The following is a 22,708-nucleotide window of genomic DNA, read 5'->3' on the forward strand; positions in this document are numbered from 1 at the left end:
ATATTTTTATTATTATTATTATTATTATTATTATTATTATTATTATTATTATTATTATTATTATTATTATTATTATTAAACATAAGGGCAGAGGTATAAACATATAAAACTCAAGAGGCAAAAACAATATGAAAAATATAGGCATACAAAATAAAATAAAACAGTACAATTGGTACAATAGGTACTACAGTTTAAAAGAGAATAAAAACGTGAAGAAAAAAGAAAAATATAAACAAATTACAATTATTGAAAATTAAGTACATTGTCAAGTTCGTTTTTTAAAGAGAGTGATCAGATATATCAATGGGGACATAGATTCAGAGAGCAAACTGGGATCTAAAATAAGAATTAAATCCAAGGCTCTCACTCATTAGTCAGAGATTCAATTTCGTTGAATAATGTCTTATTTTTTTTTAGTAAATGAACAATTATAATGGATTTAGTCATGTCCAAAGATCTTGACACTGTCGTTTCAAAATATAATTTTTTCTAAACCTTTTATTTGTTGTAAGTGTATAAAGCATGTATACGAATCAAGAAAGAGTTAATATGGCTGGAGCCTACTTTTTGTCAGAAGCAAAGAAAACGGTATTAGATAGATTGCGCCGACTTATAACTAGAACTGTCACAATCGGTCCGCTAGCCATTGGCGTCGAAACGCCACGCGAACTGCCTAACTGTCGGTTTAGTCGCCGATTATCCTGTAATAGAACGATTTCTCTTACGATTTTAGTTGTCTTATACTGACTAAAATTGACTGGTAAGTAGCTACAAAATAATTATTAGCATATAAAAACTATTTTCAGGTCGAAAACAAAACAGATATATTTTTTGGAATAGAAAAGAATTAAAGTAAAGGAAAATAATGAGTTCTAAAAATACCTATTTAAGCTGCTCCCTTCGTTTAAAATTTTGATTTTTTATTTTTTTTATAAAAGTAATAAAAAAAGCAACGAGTCATAAATTATGTACTTATCAGTAATAAATTTGTACAACAAAGCGGCACTCAACACGTGTTATTTCAACAATACTTTGTTTTCCTAAAAAAAATATAACCAATAATGTAATTCACTATACTTATACTTGGAAGTAGATTATTTAATTATGCAAATATTACATCAGTAGATGTCGAACGATCGTTCTCTTCAGATTAAGATATTTTATCACCGCCGCGTATAAGTTTCGCTGAAACAAGGGTAGAAACATAACGGATCTATAACGGATCCCATCCAGATTGTGGAACCGATGGTAACGATGCGTAAAACAATTTACGTGTTTCACAATATTAGGAAAATTTGCACGAAAAATTCGGCGGGTTTTGATAGCATTCCATGCACAATTCTTAATAAAATAATCCCATTTATATCCGTTCCTTTGACTAGTTTGATCAATCTATCTTTTACACAAGGATATTTCCCTTCTATATTAAAAAAAGCTGTAATTATTCCTATCCATAAAAACAATGATAAGAATTTAATATCTAATTATCGAGGAATAGCACTCCTTTCTGTATTTTCGAAAATATTTGAAAGGGCATTTTATTTAAGATTAAGTTTCGCAGAAAATAATAACATAATTAATAAAAATCAGTTCGGATTTAGAAAAAGTTTGGCGACACAAGATGCAATTTTATATTTATATAGCTTTATATTAAATGCATTAGAAAATAAAGACAAATGTGCATGTGTACTATTTGATTTGACTAGGGCATTCGATGTAGTTGATCATACACTTTTGTTAAGCAAGTTAGAAAGGAATGTCATAAGAGGTCCTGGTCATGGCTAATTTGACAATTGGTCTGATATGAAAAAAACTGTCAAAAAAAAATAGAAAATTGCAAATATCTCTAAAAGTAGTAAAGGTAACACTAACAATGATTATATGGCTTGAAAGCAAATTTTAATCTGCATACGATCAATTTATTTTTCAGTTCTTTTAAGGTTAAATCATAAATTCAAACTCTGTGAAACAAAAACCGTCGTGCTGTGGTGATAAAACTATCTTCTTTGCGAATATTTGTAATGCTGTTAGTATTACTAGTAATGGAGGAACAAACAGCCATAATCTAACTAACTTAAAATGTATGTCGCGAAAAAATGCTAAAAGCTATGGAGCTTAATTAGAAGGCTGAAATTACAGGAAGAAGATCGAAATCATAGAACTGTGGACTATTGCAGTGGAAAACGATGAAGTTTTCACTTCATTTTAGAACAAACAAATCAATCAACTAACTTTAAAAACTCTGATCCAATTACTGTTGACAATTTTAGTGACAGAAATATTTTGTTTTACTTACGTGGCAGGTATTCGATTTATTCTATATCATGAGTAAAATAAACAGAATGAAGTAAAGGCAATTATTAACAAAAAATAAATTGTGTGTAAATATACATTTTTCGCAATTATTTCATTTTTCTTAAGCATTCACTAAAGTTACGACAGTGGATAATACCATGAAAATATACACTTTCTTAATTAATAAAAATGTCCTACCCTTGAGTTAACTCCAATATTTTATAAATAATGCATTAGTGAGAGGATAATACTTATCCAAATTCTTTAGATTCCAGGCATATCAACGACGTAATTCTACACCGTTCGCTTCAACAAGAGTTATTAATTTTAAGTACAAATTCTGCAACTGGTTTTACGAGTCGCTTGCTAAGACTGGTAACCTAAACATTAAATATTACTTATATAATATTATACTTTATTAATCTTTAATCCGTTGATAACTTTATAAGTCAAAACATTTACGATAAAAGATAAAATATTCAATAGAAGGTATATTTTTGAAATTTTAATTAAGTTTACGTACATTTGATTCTCGAGATATTTTAACTTTGACATAATGCATACCTTCCACATTTATCTAAACAGTTAGTTTTTACAAATGTATAATTTGTGTCAGAAAAATTGAAAGTAATGAAAAATTTTACGTTTTTCCAGTGTTTTATCATAATTTTTAGGGAAATGTAACTAGCATACCTCATGTCTACGTCATTAATTTAAGTAGAACCTTCACGTTGAATTTACGTATTGTGTAGGTACACAAAATTTCGGGTTTTTAAAATCTTCGTTAGTTATTTTTTTTTTAATTTTAACACTATCTAAAACGTAAAGCTGTGTTTTTAAATTTAGGGGCGGAAAAGACTGACATCTATAACTGGGACTATTATTACACTCTGTGTACTTACTATGACTTTTAACGTAACTTATAAGAAATTTATTGGTGCTAATAATGCAGGAAATAAAGTATGTTATGAATAATGTAAGTTTTATTTAAGTAGACGCATGTAGGGATTCACAATTTATCCGAAAAAATTTGAGAATAGATGCGTCATAAAAATGGAGTCAAAAAAAATTGTAAAATCCTCATAGTTTCCGAGAAAAATTTTATTGAAGTAGTAGTATTTAAAACTGTAGTCATTTGCGTTGTGCGTTGTACGCAATTCGCTCTCTCTACAAATGGCCCCAGACGATTCCGTATACTGAAATCCGATTTTAGTAGGCATTACATTCCAAGTGTCAAAAATGGCTCACGTGTATAGCAACTCGGAGTTGATGAACATCTTTTTAATTTATGGTAAAGCAAGACAACATTTGTATTATAGTGAAGTATTTGTGTTATGGTGAAATATTTGTATTATGGTGAAGTAAAACAACATTTGTATTAGTTCGTAGAAACTAAGTACAACGGGCCCAAATGTGTTTACACGTTGGTGAACGAAATTTTGAACAGTTGCTGTAACATCAGATACGTCAAATTATTTTATTAATTCAAACCACAAATTAATTTTATTAATTAATAATAGCGTTGTTCGTACAGCAGTCAGAAACTATCAAAACTGTATGACACATGCGTGATAGGTCAAAAGCGTTCGCACAGCGATAATCCGTGACTCCTGACTAAAAATTTGATGTTCGCAGACAAAACTTATGAGTTGTGGACTGACTCCCAACAAATTTTCGGTTTCGGACATGCGCACTCTTGAACTAGAGCTGTTCTAAGCTGTCAAGTACAAAAGAATAACATCATTTTAATAAATTTAATTATAATATAAAACCGAAGTGACAAAGAAACAGACGATAAATCTATTCAAAATAAGTCGTAAACATAAATTTAAAATAAGTAAATACAGGGTGTGCCATTTAACACTCCCGCTGCCAATATCTCCGAAATGAAGAAATTTATTTTAGTTTCGGAAATTGGGATTGTTAAGTTCCTCGAATAGCTTCAAATTGGAGTTAGAATTGTTAGTTCAAATCTTTCTGTATAGATGGCGTGGCGATACTAAAAAATTGTTTGTTCCCTGGAAACGGAAACGTGGAAATATAGTCCATCTGAAAGATTGTTAAATTTTGAGTAATTTTTGTAATATAAAGTTTTTCCCTATATTTTCTTGTTTTCGAGATATGTCGATTTCAATATGCAATGTATGATAATAATATAACAGGTCAATCTATTATTTTATTTAAATCACACTGAAACAAAATATTCTTTTAAAATATTGTTATAATGGCTTTATTGATATCACAATACTAACTAACAAACAATAAATTATAAAAAACGAATGATCAACTACAGAAAAAGAAATTGTACAATGGTAAATCTTATAAGGGTCAGAGACGAACGGCATTTTATCAAATGTTATTAAAAAATGCAGTCATAGGTGGCTCATCTCATTTGTTTAAAATAAAACAATGATAAGTGACACATATTAGTTTTCCGATAATTACAGTTTTATCAGTGTGCGTCTTTCAATTTAACTATACTAGTTATACGATTTACCATTGTACAATTTTTTTCAGTAGTTGATCATTTATTTTTTTATAATTTATTATTTGTTAGTTAGTATGTGGGGTGTATAAAGCCATTATAAAAATAGTTTAAAAGAATATTTTGTCTCGGTGTGATTTAGATAAAATAATAGATTTTCCTGTTACATTATACATTGCATATTCAAGTCGACATATCTCGAAAACAAGTAAGTATAGGGAAAAACTTTATTTTACAAATATTACTCAAAATTTAACGATCTTTCAGATAGGCTACATTTCCACGTTCCAGGGATCAAACATTTTTTTTAGTATCGCCACGCCATCTATACAGAAATATTTGAACTAACAGTTTTAACTACAATTTGAAGCTATACGACGGACCTAACAACCCCAGGTTCCGGAACTAAAATAAATTTCTTCATTTCGGAGATATCGGCAGCGGGAGTGTTAAATGGCACACCCTGTATTTATTGGTGATGGTCATTCAGTCACGATTCACTTCAGCATTTTTAATCTGTTCTCAGAGCACAAAATTTGAAATCGCTTGGAAATCAGTTTTGACGCCGCACATGCGCAGTGAAAAATTGACAATCGGTTGGAAACTGCATTTTGCGGACAAACCTAATAACAATAGCGGCAAAAGCAGTTGAATTTGCCGATATAAAATAGGTTTTATCAAATAAATCAAATTTCCTTAAGAAAGAAATTCTTTAAATTTTTTGTCCGTTCATTATTTACACTTTACCGATGCGCCGGTCTACGACTGCATGGTTTACTTTGCGCAAGGCCAAGTTTTACAGCGGACCAGTTTTCAGTGCCGTGCAGAAGTGTATTTTTATATCATTTTCGAACTGACCCTTTTGATTTTTTTTACAAAATTGTACTTGTAAGAGTTCCCTGGACATTCAAAAATTGTTTTTCGGATAAGTTCTGAATCACCCTGTATGTCAATATATTGGTCTGCATTAACAAGATTTTTTCTTTCTTGAGGGGTCCTCATGACTGAAAAATGTATAGTATTTCATGTCGTTTGAAATAAAAAATGAATTTTTGAAACATCTCAAAAAATGTATTCTACAGTTCGGTGCTTTATATTATATTATATAGTAATTATAAATTAATTGAGCAATTAATACCATATTTACAATAAGAATTATTTCAAGGCCTACTTATTTGCAAATTAGAGTAGAAGGAATATTGTTTCCCTGCTAATCAATGCTTATTATTTGCTATTAATTTATTAGTAACATTTCTGTAACAGTATGTTTATGACAACAAAGGTACAATTATGAGAGCAGTTCTCGTTTTTCCTTTTCCTTCTCCTTCTTCTACTTCTTCTTCAACTAGGTATTATATGAATGAAGAATAACTGTGTTTTGCGCAATAGTATGAATTTCTGATCTAAATTGATTTGCGCAAGATGTTTAATGTTTAAATACTTGTATTTGCGATATTGGGCTGCTCCCGAACTGGAGCTGTATCGGTGTTGCCAGTTGTTACCCTTTTAGTCCAACTGTATGAAACTAACGGAGTTACATTGCTTTGCAGTTACATCATTATTTTAATGCCACCATATATTTTTGTCAATGTGGACAAAGTACAGAACATTCAAAAATTTTTGCACGTTTCATTAAACGTTTATGTGTGTAAGTAAAACTAATTTGTTACTTAAAATAAATATACTTGCTGTTTCATAAAATGTCCATAACAAAAATAAATAAAAATAATTGATAATGTGATAAATCTAAATTATATTTTAATTAATTTCAAATTTTTAATAAAAAGTATTTTTTAAAGCAATGTGTATAGGAATCTCTATGCCAACAGTCCCTGAGATTGACCTAGTTTATGTAGTCATTTAACTTATTCGAACGAAGTAAATGACTGCACACAACCGCAATCTGAGAATAGACGTAGATAGGGATGAATTTAGAAAAGTTAAAACAGGTGCTATTAAAAAGTTATAAAAGTGTAAACAAAGCACAGCATATTTTTCCTCTGATTTCTTAGTTAACCAATTCATCAGCCGAATCGGCGTTAGGCGTCTTAAATTAATCCAAAACATAAAACAATAAAATTATGCCACGAATGATAAGTACAAAATAAAATGTATTATACGATGTGAAGTTCGATTCTGTATGAAGGTATATCTTTGGCAGAGCTTCACGTTTAATCCGTTTCGACCATCAGCCACGTGCTTGATCATTGTTTACGCGATTGGAATATTCAAGTCGACTTTGCACTTGATGTTTGATTTTATGGTAAAATTTAAAGTAGTATTTAGTGAAGCCTCTCTTAAAAAATTTTTATTTCAGTGTCTAGTGACATGACGGTACGGTATATTTGTGTCTTCATTGTTAAATTTCTGTTAGATATAAAAAAGCATATATATTTATGTTCGCTTGTGTCATCTGAAACCGCTTAATCGTGCAGATATGGTAAACATATCGTGGACCGTTTTAGCTAAGCTTGCAATATTCGGATGCAATAAACCAAAATTATTGCGTTAATTGTGTTTTATTATATCTCGCTTTTTACCTAAAAAGCTAACATTTATAAATAAAATAATATGATAATTATACCCAGTATAATGAGTTCCATTTAGATACTTTTATTACTTTTATATTTTTTATTATTAGTTCTTGCATTTTTACTTTAAAGGTATTAAGTTAATTAAAAAAATATATATAAAATCCTCATCAAATTAACACATAGACTCGTATGCTCAATGTTGCTGTCGTATTACCAGTCCCGCGTAGTCCCGACCATAGCGAGCCGATGACGATGTTCCAAAGGACCCAGAGCCGCAACGCGGCGTTGCAGGGAGTGCGTAGCGGGAAAAGAAGAAAGAAAGAGCGCTCAAAACCGCTCCGAAGAGCCACAAACCGATCCATCCACGGCAGTCAACATCGGCGAAGGGTGATGTCGTCGACAGCGGAACCAGGGAATGGATACCTGGCCAGTGTTATTACACGCTCGAAATTTCATTTCACATTATATATGCTGATGTAAATGATCATTATTATTATATTACTAGCCTGAATAAACAATAAAAATATTTCTTTAAATATTTCCGAGTTAAAGTCTCAAGGTGCCATAGCCAACACCTCTAAAACTGCCATGGACTAGCCATCCTATGAGGTGCAGTGCAAAAGCTCTTCAAGCTTGCAGGTACTCTACGGAGACCTCAAATTATAATTTTTAGTGTCTAGCTCACACAAGTAATAGACACCATAGTCGCAGACTCGCAGTGCTAATAATCCTAAGATTTTGAAATCTGTGCAAAAAGCTATACAGGGTCAGATCAAACACTAAAACTAAACTTTAAAAGCAAGTGCAGTGTATCCCAGTGTCTTCGGGCCAAATAGAGCGTCAACCATCTTCCTAAGCATCCACACAACCTTCGTCATCAATGGAGGAAGCATGACGGTTTCAGAGCTATCCACCCCTAACGTCTTATACTAATGTTGTCAAGGAGGAGGAGCACGAGCCTACTGGAAATCTTCTTATCGGCAAGCGGACACTAACCTCTTAGCATCGCAGATAAAAAAGGAACCAGATTAAGTCGTTCCATTCGATTCAATATTTATAATTAACACGACGGCCCAAACCGATGCGCTAATGCTCGAAAACTCTGCGGAAAATCAACCCGATTCGATGACCAATCAAATAAGTTCCACGATAATACCAAATATATGGCCATGCTAATGAAATAACACCATGGGTAATTTTTTTACTATAAGCGTTTTGGCATTCATATTCATAAGTTTTTGTTTTTCATGTCAAATTCAAATGATTTCATGTGTTCTGTTTATTTCAGATTAATAGTATGTTTTAGGAACACCCTATATATTACTTCAAATTCGTGGATATAGTAACTGATTCGAAAACATGTATTCAAGTTAAGTATTTTTAGTCACTATAGACATCAACAAAGAAAACAATAATGACTTGGATTACAATTGTTCATAATTTTTTACAAATGTGCATGTATACGATATAACAGCGGAATATACAAAATGATATAGTGTCCTCATCGAAATTTAAGAGTACTATGTAACATAAATGTTTTATAGGCTTTATGTATTTTGACTTGCTGAATTCGAACCTGAAGTCCGTTTAACTCAAACACCAATTGACAAAAAATAGTGAAAAATCGCAGGAAATCACGTCATTAAGCGCAAAAAAAATTGTTCTGAATTTGATCGAGTGGCTTTCTTATGTAGGTATTTTGATATGCTGAATGAAAATCTGAAGTCTTTTAACCTACACCCCCCTCCAGATTTTGCAAAAAGTCTGTTGAACCTCATTACCCAAAAATATTGCAAACGTCGCGAAATATCGCAAAAAAATGGAAATCATGAATCCCAAATAAATTCGACTGACTCGGACCAGGCTTTCTTTGATGTTGCTCTTACACTTTTCTTCTCTTGCAGTGAACTGTTTTCTCTCTCTGAATGACCTATTCTAATTGGGTTCTCCCTTTAGAAATCTGCCATCGTGTTGATATTCCATCTTCCTTGCCGGCTTCATACGTGTATTTGTTCCGGAGTCGGCTGAACATGGTTCGATTTCAAAGAATTTAAGTAGAAACTGAAGTTTTACCTGATTTTACGCGAATATTGTCATCTGGACGATTTTCCCCGCAGAATGACGGCCTTAGAAGTGTATTTCTATCAAATACAAGCCTATTAGAATCATTTAAGATAGCTACAGAATGTTCCAGAGTGGGGCAGATATTGACCGATTTTGTCCTTTTTCAACATCTCTTCAACCAAATTTTCGCAATCCCCACAGTTCTCATTTCCTAAAAAATTCCGAGAGATATTCTTGAAACTTTGCCATGCTGCGTTTTCAGTGTCATTCATCCTTATAATGAAATGTTCGTTTCTAGAAAGCGTACGAATAAGAGGATCTTTCAATTTCGCAACCCATATCGCTGGAAATTTCCCCCCTTAAATATTGAAAACAGTCACCGCCTTTATACAGAGCTTTGACTTCCTCGACCCTGGATAAAACTCCGTTCTCATTGACCACTCTTTCTGAACGTAGTAATTTTTCCTATCTCTGCTATCCCATAAACATAAGAATCAATTTTTTGCAATATTTGGAAAATTTTTTGGATAATGAGGTTCAACAAACTTTAGATTCAAATTCAACTCGGCAAAATTTATTAGAAGAACATTTGATCCTATTCAGAAAACCTCATTCTAAAATTTCTCACTCGCATTAATATGATTTTTTGCCATTTTCAACTATTTTTTCCGTTTTCTTTGTGGGAGATACAGCTAATAGACTCGAATTCAGCGTATCAAAATACATAAGAAATACACTTGATCCAATTTCTCCCCATTTTTAGTGATTTTATGCTATTATTTAGCGATTTTTGCAAAATTTTGGAGGAATGCAGTTTAAAAGACTTCAGATTTAGATTCAGCACATCAAAATACATAAGAAAGCCTCTTGATCAAGTTCAGACCAAATTTTTTCGAATATTTTTGCGCTCATTAACGTGACTTTCGCCGATTTTTCACGATTTTTTGCCAATTACTCAAAATTTTGGAGGTGTTTGAGCTAAACGAACTTCAGATTCGGATTCAGCACGTCAAAATACATAAAGCCTATTGGGTCAATTCAAAGATACAGACCACTTTTTTGTTTTTGTGTGCTACAATGTTTCATATATGGAGGAGGGCGAATCAAGATTACGATTTTTTAAATTTCATATCATGTGTATTAATTATCACCTTCTTATGACGTTTATTTTGTAAATACTTGTATACGTAACCATAATAAAAAGTAACTCCTACTGGTTTAATTACTTAATGAAGTAAAAAACTATTTGCTTTGCTCACTTCTAGCTGCGAGCATTTATAATTTTTATCCGCTGATATCCTTCTTCAAATATAATTAATTGGATTAATGTTTACGAAGGCTACATTGCGAGGAATAAACAGCACATCTAATCTGGCATGCAGTCTAAACATTAATTCAGTAAATCACTTTCGAAGAAATGGGATCTACTTTAAAAAGGTAAATTTTCTAGGCTACTATAAAAAGAATATTTTTAGCCATATCCATAATTTCTATTACATATCTTACTTTTAGGACAGCATAGAAAGGAATTGCCCTTATTTTTATTTTAAAACGACCTAAATAAAATTTAGTTATACAAAATCTCATATCGTATTTACACAGTAATTTAATGTAGCAGATTTAGTTACAGATATTTTTATTCGTACCTCGTATATGTAGTGAGTGATTCAGGATTAATACAGCAAAATAAAAGAATTGAATTTGGTTGGTCAAAATAAGAAAAAATTCAAATGTCTGCAAACGCTTCTTTCGGCTTCTTTCTTTCTTTCTATCTAAAATTTGTCTAGATAAATTGCTAAGCACAAATATCAACGTTAATAACAACGAAAAAAATAACCACGATTTTTAATTAACCTTTATTTGAACAGCTAAAATAACTATACCGCAGTTGGACGTCCTCTGACTTGGATTGCCTACTGAAGGAGGGGCCGGTTCAGATGTTTATATATAAGATGATTTCTTTTAAAATTTAGGGCGCAACATGATTGATTCCAGTCAGATGAGAAGTACTTGCCAACCAACCACGAATTTAGCAATGTAATAACTAAGATCTAAGTTATGAGACCAACTCGGTCCTAAGTATAATGATCTACCAAACAGCTATTGACTTCCTTTGATATTATAAATAAATCAAAATGTAAAATGAATTTGTACAAGTTTACTACCAGCAAAAGTGTACTACAATATTATCAGAATACAAGATAGCCAAAGTCTAGATGAATAAAAAAAAAGATAAAAATGTAAAATAGACTCAAATCTGTCAAAAGTAACTGTAATGGTATTAGAATATTTATAGTAAATTAACCTAATATACAATTATACGATGCTAAAATTTAACTATATTCCAGGAACTTTACATTCAATTATGGCTTTAAAAATAACACTGTGTATATCTCACGCCAAATTGTGGCCTATTCTTAGTAAATACGAGATAGGTAGATACCTTGTAGTTACCCTGTACAAATAAGTGCAGCATATACAGGGTGTCCGGAAAGGTAATGTCAAAAATGAAGGCGTGTACAGGGTAGCTCAAAATAGTTGTAGTACTTTTCCTATCGGGCTTCGTTGTGGAGTTATTAACTTCCAAAGAAAGAAGTTTGAAAAACAAATTCAATTATAACTTCTAAGTTGTTACCACGACAACAATGAAATTTGGACAATTAAAGAACTCATGGCAATGTTAATTTTGTAAAAATCTTGGTTTCTATAGAATTAAAAGAAAAAAGAGAAATGAAAGTAAGATGTTCAATATGTGTTCCTTGAAGTTCAATGTATTTTCTTGTTCAAACACCTCTAGTGTACTCAAAATAATGCTAATGATGTCGGCGTATGTGATTGTGCAATTTAATAATTCTTCCCTATTATTTATAGGAGTTTGATAGACAAGACTTTTAAGATAGCCCCAAACACAAAAGTCGAGAGAATTAACTTCGGGACGCCCAGGCAGCCTCGATCCGTCGATCGGGAAATGTGGTACTTAATTAAATAAGCCCTTGCGGCCCTGCTAAAATGGGGTGGTGCACCATCGGGCATAAGCCACATTACATGTTATTACAAATATTTAAAGGGACGTCTTCCAATAACTTATTAAGGTGTAAGATTTATCCCGTAGCGTAATGGATGATCGTAGATTAAATTTGTCTTGGTGTAGACGCCACAACCAAATCTAAAATCTCCCTCGTGTTTTTTTTTTGTGGATAGCTCACAAAATTATGAAAAGCTATTTTCAAAAATCGATGAGGAAATCTATGACACCAGACTACAAATATCCTGAAGTTTGGCCGCTACCTGATAGAAGGAGACAACGGAAAATTGAAAGCTAAAACTAAAAGTAATTAAGAGTCCACAGCGAGGATAAAATAAGGTAATGTTTACAAGGAATATTATTTTGATACCTAACCTCTTTGGTAGGTAGGATTAATAAGGGAATTCCGATAAAAAGATCATAGAATTAATAGACTTGTTATTCCAGAATAGACTACAGGGTGACCAACAAGAGTTGCTTTACAAAGGGATCGAGAAAATTTTATGTGAAGAAGTACATTGTTACCTATAAATAAGGACATTAATAATAATGTGAATAATAAATATGCCAATAAATATATTAAATTGAACAGAAATTATTTATTTAGTTCTTTAGTTTAAGAGGAAAAATAAACGTTACAAAATGAAAAAAAATTCAAATTTCGCAAATAAAAGTTCCATCAGTAATGAAGATATAAGGAATCACTGTCACTAATAACTCCAAAAAATCACCGTTATTATTAGATATCGTACAATGTAATGAATCGTTTTATAAAGGGCTGCAACTAGTATTAATAGCCACTGCAGCATCTGATAAATAACGACAAATTACTTATAATGGCTGTGATTTAGAGCTCCTGATTCATAGTAGTATATCATACAAAAGGTAGTATAAAATAGGATACCACATGTAATTACGTCCAGCCCATCAATTTTATTATGAGTTTATTTTCTAAGCATTATAAATACGAGTAGTTAGTTTATAAAGCCTAGCGTATTGCCTCACACTTTTGTATTTACTACAGAACATAGTGAGTGATTTATGTATCTGTTTATAACGGTGTGAAAAGTGTAAGCATGTTTCTTAGTCGGTAATAATTCTTTGTACAAATTAAGATCATTGCTACACTCGACACACTGATTGCTAGTTACAAAAACTACACAGTCGACTGTTCTGTCTACATAGAGCTTCTGGGTAAAATTCCAGTTGGTTCATTACTATGCTGATTCCAAGAACAATCATTTGCACTCTATCCTTCATTGCAACAATATTAAATGCTTATTGTACATTTTTCTGTACATTTGTTTTTTTTCTTAATGTATTGAAAATTTTTGTTTTAACATAATTTGTCGTATGGGCTGATGTGTAGTAGGTAAAATGCTTCAGAAAATCAATCAAGACAATAAATTTTGCGTAATGCGGCGGCTACACGCCAGCGACTTACCTGCACGGTATAGTTTGTTCAATAAACACGGAACACTGTGTTGTGGCCCCACGATGCAGGTTCTGCAGGCAGCAATCAGTACGTTTCCAAGTCTCTCGGGAATATGTATCCTAGCGAAGAATTTTTGGTATTAGCCTCTTTCTATTTTGCATTAGTAAAAAAAAGAAATAGACGTCATCGTTCAAAATAGTAAAAAAATGGCTTCTGAACAGAAATAATAATAATAATAATAATAATAATAATAATAATAATAATAATAATAATAATAATAATAATAATAATAATAATAATAATAATAATAATAATAATAATAATAATAATAATAATAATAATAATAATAATAATAATAATAATAATAATAATAATAATAATAATAATAATAATAATAATAATAATAATAATAATAATAATAATAATAATAATAATAATAATAATAATAATAATAATAATAATAATAATAATAATAATAATAATAATAATAATAATAATAATAATAATAATAATAATAATAATAATAATAATAATAATAATAATAATAATAATAATAATAATAATAATAATAATAATAATAATAATAATAATAATAATAATAATAATAATAATAATAATAATAATAATAATAATAATAATAATAATAATAATAATAATAATAATAATAATAATAATAATAATAATAATAATAATAATAATAATAATAATAATAATAATAATAATAATAATAATAATAATAATAATAATAATAATAATAATAATAATAATAATAATAATAATAATAATAATAATAATAATAATAATAATAATAATAATAATAATAATAATAATAATAATAATAATAATAATAATAATAATAATAATAATAATAATAATAATAATAATAATAATAATAATAATAATAATAATAATAATAATAATAATAATAATAATAATAATAATAATAATAATAATAATAATAATAATAATAATAATAATAATAATAATAATAATAATAATAATAATAATAATAATAATAATAATAATAATAATAATAATAATAATAATAATAATAATAATAATAATAATAATAATAATAATAATAATAATAATAATAATAATAATAATAATAATAATAATAATAATAATAATAATAATAATAATAATAATAATAATAATAATAATAATAATAATAATAATAATAATAATAATAATAATAATAATAATAATAATAATAATAATAATAATAATAATAATAATAATAATAATAATAATAATAATAATAATAATAATAATAATAATAATAATAATAATAATAATAATAATAATAATAATAATAATAATAATAATAATAATAATAATAATAATAATAATAATAATAATAATAATAATAATTTATTTAATCCCCACAGACATAAATTTGCAATCTATAAGACAAGTCAAAAATACATGCGCGCAAACATACACTAAACTTACAAGAACATAATTACAAATTATACAATAATAGCAACAATAGCAACATGATTTATTCATGTTTGTCAGCATATAATCTACTTTTGAAACACTTGTATGACCACTTTTATTGGCAAAAACTCTGGAGTTAAGGAGGTAACTTGCAAGTTATAACAAGTTAAAAATTCATCAAAGAGCAATTTTTGCGCCGAGTTTTCGAGATAATTAATGTTTGTCACCACAGAAGACATCATGACATTGCATGCTTACATTTTCAAGAATCCACCCCTTTATAAAATAAATTCAAATTACCTCCTGGGGAGCGGTAGACAGTAAGTATACAAACAGTGTGATTACCTACTTTTAATTTAACTCCCGCACATTCGTAGTGAATTTCAACAGATTCAACGATAGACACTAAGTCTCCTAGCTAGCATACCCTCTTTAACGTAGACCATGGTGCCTTCATGAACAAATTCTACATAAATTTGTAACCAACTGATAACCAGGAATAACCATCAGTTCAACATTATTGTCGAGGGCACACCAGTGCTCTACAATGCTTATAACATCTGGTCTATCTAAACTTCATTATTTATCACATTGCACGGTCATTATTATATTGCTACGTGACAATTGGGCAATTTGATAATAAAATTTCAATCTTATGTTCTATTTTACTTATATTTTCATTTGATTTTTATTAAGTTTAAAGTGCTGAAAACTATTAGATGCTAATTATGCCAAATAATGAGTCTGATTGCTTAAACTTTAGTTTATTTTATGTTTTATAATAATATGTCAAAACTTCTATAAAACAAAGATATGTTGTGAAATGTTTGTTTTAAATTTTATATGTTTTGTGTTACCTATATTTTTAATATGACTTTCCTTAAGTTTTAAATGCAGAAACTAGTGGATTCTTAATGTAGAAGTCCTTGCTAATTAATCCAAATAATGAGTCTGATTATTTAAATTGTTTAACATTTAGTTTATTTTAAGTTAAATGACAATAATAATAAAAAAAATAGTAATTAAATATGTTTGTATTACTCTGCCGAAAAGGTGATGGACAATATGTATAATGCCCGGTCAATTTTATTATTTGAATAATTATTATCAAATTGCACACACATATTGGGCATTTTACATAATGACTGGGGACCGGGCACTATGTATAATGCCCGATTTATCACTTGGTCCATAATATATATTTCTGTTCAGAAGCAATTTTTTGGCCATTTTGAATGATTGCGTCTATTTCTTTTTTTTTTACTAAAGTAAAATAGAAAGAGGCTAATACCAAAAATTCTTCGCTTTGATACATATTCCTGAAAAACGTACTGATTGCTGCCTGCAGTGCCTGCAGCCTGCACGGTCTTACCTGCATCGTGTGACCACAACAGTGTTCCGTGTTCATTGCGCAAACCATACCGTGCAAGCAAGTCGCTGACGTGTAGCCGCTGCATATGTGTCGCGGGCCGGCCCATAATAGAACCTCTAGAGAAATTGTGTGAAAAGCAAATTTTTATTAAATTTATTATTGGTGCTATTATTAGTACATATCAGGTCTTTATCGTACAAACAAGGTCCATTTATTAGCAGGGTGTCCGTTAAGAATGGGGCAGTGCTTAATGGAACCATTCAAATAAATAAACCAAAACAATTCAAACCGACATAATTTCATGTAAAATAAAATATTTCAAAAGAGGTTACCTGTAGAATAAAATTGGCAAATGTGAAATACCATTTTCATTTTTGATCTTAAAAGTGAGATTAAAAACAATAAAAAAATTGTGTAGGAAATATTACTTTCAAAATTTAGTACACATACGAGTATACACATTACCACCGATCTCGGTAGTAACGGTATACACTATATCGAGCATAAAAAAATATTAGTAAATAACTCGGAGAACGCTAAAAATGGATTTATAATATGAGATACATAAGTGTTGAACTCGTTTGGAAAATCTGTTTCCTATAGGTCAAGTTTCAATTATACAGTTTCAATTAAATATTTGTTAAATAAAAAATATTTTTTGAAATTTTATTATTGGCAAAGTATTGCCCAAAATTCTTTTCGCACACATCACTATTTTTTCCCCATCTTTTACACGAATTTTAAAAAAACAGGAAAAAAAGGGTAATTATGTTTTTTTAGAAAATTGACGGCTAAATTAGAAATATTCACGAAATGACTAATGATAAGCATGACTTTTACAGTTCGATATAAGTACCCAGAAGAGTTTCATCTCAATCTAGCGAACCGTTTCTTTGTTTCAAACAGTCAACTTTTGAAAAAAAATTAAAGGGTCACGTTTTTTGAGTTTAAACACTTCATAATCATGAATAAAATGAAAAAAAACATGTTTTTGAGGTTCTTTCACATTTTTACCGCAAATGACGTTTAAATTGATAAACAAAAATTCGAAAAATTTTAGGAAATTTTTTGGAAAACCTTCCGGACATTGAAGAAAACAAAATCCAATTGTTTCCAGCACGATTCGGCTTTTCCATTCTATGCTTCTGTTTATCAACTTTTAATTAAATTAAAATTAAAGTTGATGACCCAAACCAGATTTCGCCCCCGATTCATACCGTTTTTTGAGAAAAATTTCTAATTAATTTTTGTATAGTCTGTAATTACTTAAAAAACAGTTATTTTCAAAACTATCCCATTTTCTTCTCTGAAAAAAAATTTCATAAAAATATATATTTTTTTTTCATCAATTTATTATTATTTGCGGTAAAAATGTGAGAAAACCTTAAAAAAAGTTATTTTCCATTTTATTCATGATTATGAAGTGTTTAAGTTAAAAAACGACCCTTTTATTTTATTCAAAAGTTTGACTGTTTGAAACAAAGAAACGGTTCGCTAGATCGAGATGAAACTTCACAGGGTTCTTCTGGGTATATCGAAAATAAAATAAATAAAAGTCATGCTTAATATTAGTATTTCGCGAATATTTCTAATTTAGCCGTCAATTTTCTAAAAAAAAATAAATTATCCTTTTTTCCTGTTTTTTAAAATTAGTGTAAAAGAAGAAAAAAAACCGAAAAGCTGCGGCAGCATGTTATAGGAAATTTATTCCAGTTTTAGAAACTGCCCTTTAATTCTCTGTACGACCATTTATCGCCGAGATATCGATGATTGAAGACATAATATCCTTTTCCATTAAAAGTCCGATATTTCGATGAAAAATGGTCGTATCGAAATTAAAAAAAAAAGAAAATTGAAGCAGAATAAACAAGCTATCTGGTCCATGCAATGGCTTAGCTTAAAAAAAAATTTCAAAGTCCGCGAGAAGAAAAAATCGCTAAATTTTTTTGGCGCGCTTTTTCTTAGGATTGCATGATTTCCGTAGCTCCTAAAAAGTTTCGACCATTTTTCACCTAAATTCTTTTAACCCTTTAATTTTTTGCATTAGTTTATTACTGGTATAGAGTAAGGGGTATTTGCTTATGTTCTAAAAGGTCGAGAATGCCACGAGGTAAGAAATCACAGATTTGTCCTTTGACTAGCAGATTAATCGTTTTTACACAAAAATGAAATTGATTTTTATTATTTCTTATCCAAATTGTCTATATGTGAACAGCAAATAAATTCAGAACATATTTCAGGCTTATTTCAATTTCAACTTTATCCCCATGTTCTGACCTCAGGAATCTTCAATTAAGCTATATCCCATTCTTAATGAAACACTCTATCCATATTTGGGATTTAGCGTAATAATTCTTTTAGGTGATTCCAATCCATGTTATTTGTGTTTCAGCTCTAACCAGTGTAACCAATATTTTAGTGGATTCACGCTATAACTGACAACCTCTACTGCGTTATCCAAAGCATAACTATAAATCACCATTTTCTGAATTGCGACCTTTGGGAAAGAAATATATTTGCTCTGATAATAGACAATCTATAAAACATGGGATTTCACAGAACATTAGTTCGAATTGTGGTACCATAAAGCATCGCTACTGCGAATGTCTGCCAAAGATTGATTTATACATCGAGACATTATAATTCACTTCAGAGGTTATAAATTAAAAATTGCTCGAAGTTGATTGTTCAAATACGTATACGATCTACATAGATTAGGATATATTCCTATAGTTGCAGTTTAAAAATAATAAAAATTGTATTACCTAAAGAGGATAATATGCAAACGTTAAGACTGTATTGATTTTATTGTAACCGGCATTAATAAAAATATGGTATTCCATATTATCAGATTTTACTTTCACATATAACTTACTCGTCGTTATGTGTAAAATTTATTATATCGTTTCCAACTTATAAACATAAGATTTCTTACCTTACAAATACAGGAAAAGCATCGATGTTTGTCTATGTTGTCCAGTGACACCCTTTCACCTTCATTGGAGCAAGGTGCCCGTTTGCCATCTGAAAATAAGCAGAAGTATTATTTATACGCACGTAATTTAAATATTTTTAGTGTAAGTACTTTTAGATACTACATATTTTATTACATGTAACATGTTATCAATACCTTGACGTGGAATTGTAATTTACTGATTATGGTTCAATAGGTAGCGTTTATATGAACATTTAACATACGAATAAGCATATATAAACATTGTAACAAAGCAATTTCGAAGCTGCATAAAATAGGTATACGTATTTTAGAAAACAGTAAGCTGAGTACTTATTTAAAGAGTGAATCCAGAATGTACAGACCGAAAAAAACTAGTAGGTAATACGATTGAAAATCATCAAGGCAATAGTTCTCTTTCATGTAAATTGATATTATTTTGCATTGCTTAGCTTGAATTGACAATGGTCATTATTCTCTGTTAGTACTAATGATATATTTTTATGTCCTATATGTATACGTAAATGCAAAAGCATGGTTCTGCATACTGGAATTAGCATATTATTAAGAATATCTTTGAATGCAACTTCTTTTTTAAATTTAGTGAGTGAAGTATCACGAACCAGGGTTGTTGGCGATTGTACATTCTTACAAAAAGGTATACTCTCAATCAAACAAAATTGAACATTGAAAATATATCTCGGGATGAGCTTTTCAAATTAGTAGAGAAGCTTAGTTCGTTGATTATTCAAGATATGTTTCTCGAAAATCTCGTGGCGCTGAAGCATATTAATGCTAATAACACAGTCCCACAAAGAAAAGAAAAGTGGTCTGTTCTAAAGATCAGACCCATGCATCCTTATGTATTTTGACGCGCTGAATCCGAATCCTGGGCCAGAATTGCTCATCACTCTCGATTTTTTTAAATGGCGAAAAACCGCCCTTAAATACAGAAAATATGGAAAATTTATAGGCACAGAAAAAAGAAATGTGGTCAGTTCCAAATACTAGACCTATGTATCCTCATGTATTTTGACGCGCTGAATCCGAATCCAGAGCAGAATTGCTCCATCACCCTTAATTTTTTTTTAGATCGCGTAAAACCGCCCTTAAATACAGAAAATACCGAAAATATTTCGACTTGCCGAAGTTGAAATTACTCTAGCACCCACCAATATTTTTATGCCGTACAAAATAACCCTAAAATCTGTGAAATTGCTTCCCAGAGAGAGAACTTCAGCCATTTGATGCCTGCAAAGGCAGATGAGAGATTTGAAGATGTGAACACCGTTTCCAGATAAAAAATGATATTTCTTTTACTCCTTCCTTTTGTAACAAACTATATTATTTTCAAACGATCTATGCGTCTTTCTCTTTTCTGTGTTTTTTGCTCGTTTTTGGTTTTGAGCATCCAAAAGAAATCTACCATCAAATTAATATTATCTTATCTTCATTCACACTGACGATCCATTTTCTTGATATCATGGTGAAACCATTCACATTGTTCTTCACTATAGTCTTCGAAGTTCTCCGGAAAATAGTCAAGATGAGCGTCTAGTAAATGCAATTTCAAGTTCATCAAGCAACTGTTTGAAGTTTTCCAACAATTCCTCAATTAAATTGTGATAATCCACACTCCTCTGATTTTTATGATAAATTTTCGTCTCTGAACATGGTACGGTACGGATTTAAGGATAATCGAAAATACCTTCTTTCAGTTTAACATCACTTATTTCCGGAAAATTCTCCCCTGAATATTCAAAACGGTCGCCATCTTTGTTCAAAGCTTTAAAGAACTATATCATGACTAAGTTTAATATGAAGAGGTGGAAGCAGAATATTTGAAGGATCAACTTCGCATATGATGTTTCTCAACCCTGGATGGAAATCTGTTCTTTGTGACACTTTCTGTTCATAGTGATTCTTTCTGTCTAATATCCCATAGATATAAGAAATTCTGTCCCGGATTCGGATTCAAAGCGTCAAAATACTTAAGGATACATGGATCTAATCTTTAGTACAGACCACTTTTCGTTTTTTGTGGGACAAGGTAGTTGTGTATAAGGTTATCTTGCAGTAGTATCATTATGGCTCATACTTAATATGTTACTTATGGATAACATTAGACATACTTGGCAGTATGTACAAAGAGTATATTATTACTTAGTACATAAAAAAATTTAAGGAAATTGCCCAAAAAATTTATTACAATTGTTTGATACTTATGTTCTGGATATATGTATGTGTCTCAGAATAACGTGTACAATGGAAGACCACAGATTCGTGGACTCAAAATAGGTAGATTTAGGCTAATTCACCTATATCCGAAATAGCTTCGTTTGGCCGCTCAAAGTTCGTGAAAATTTTTTGAATTTTCTAAATAACTCGAACACGTATCAATCGAGTGTGGACTTTTGTTTTCGATCTACACATTTTGGTGTTATACAGTGTTTTTTGAAACTCATAACTCCTACAAAATTGATGTGGTGATAATGTCCGTTCATAACTTTTTCCTCTTTCGGGAAATAATGACAACTTTTTTTTTATTTGATAGGTGATACCATTTTTTACTAGAAACAGTGCGAAAACAAGTTATGAATACTTGCTTGGTAAAGTAGAATTTAACCTCTGCAAAAGTAATTAACTTTTAAGTTAATTTAAATATCGCGATAGATCTTTGAAATTAAATAGTGAAAGTTATTTGGAACTCAAATATAACTATATTATATTATGCAACTTCGTTTAAAATAAGCCGACCTTTATGTAAGAATGTAATATAATAGTATTTATACGGGCACCAAGTTGACTAACATATTAAACAATTCAAAACATGGGAACACCTGTTTTTTTTCGCGTAAGCAGTCAATTAACGACATATGTAAGTCACCAGTTCTTAAATTATGCTTTAATATGGTATAAAGGCGAAAAACGGAGTATAAAAGCTTTTAGTTCATAAAAGTTAACTAAGTAGTAAACATTATATTGTACATTAATGCGTTACATTAACTGAACATTTATATGCAAATATTTCTTTTTTGAACTGCCTACCGGTATAAATTAAAATAAAACTTTTATTTTTATCGACGTCTTCCTTATGTAATA

At 30.0% G+C, this 22,708-nt stretch overlaps 1 protein-coding gene across 1 annotated transcript in view; it reads right to left on the bottom strand.

The window, feature by feature from the left end:
- The window catches only part of LOC108904651 (BMP-binding endothelial regulator protein), a 268,993-nt gene that overhangs the window by 104,574 nt on the left and 141,711 nt on the right, over window positions 1–22,708 (bottom strand). The window contains exon 2 of the mRNA XM_018707285.1: window positions 19,589–19,677. Within this exon, the coding sequence (XP_018562801.1) occupies window positions 19,589–19,677 (89 nt within the window). The remainder of the gene's footprint in view (window positions 1–19,588; window positions 19,678–22,708) is intronic.

The sequence above is a fragment of the Anoplophora glabripennis genome, unplaced genomic scaffold, assembly GCF_000390285.2.
Source record: "Anoplophora glabripennis isolate ALB-LARVAE unplaced genomic scaffold, Agla_2.0 scaffold210, whole genome shotgun sequence".
Classification (NCBI taxonomy): domain Eukaryota; kingdom Metazoa; phylum Arthropoda; class Insecta; order Coleoptera; family Cerambycidae; genus Anoplophora; species Anoplophora glabripennis.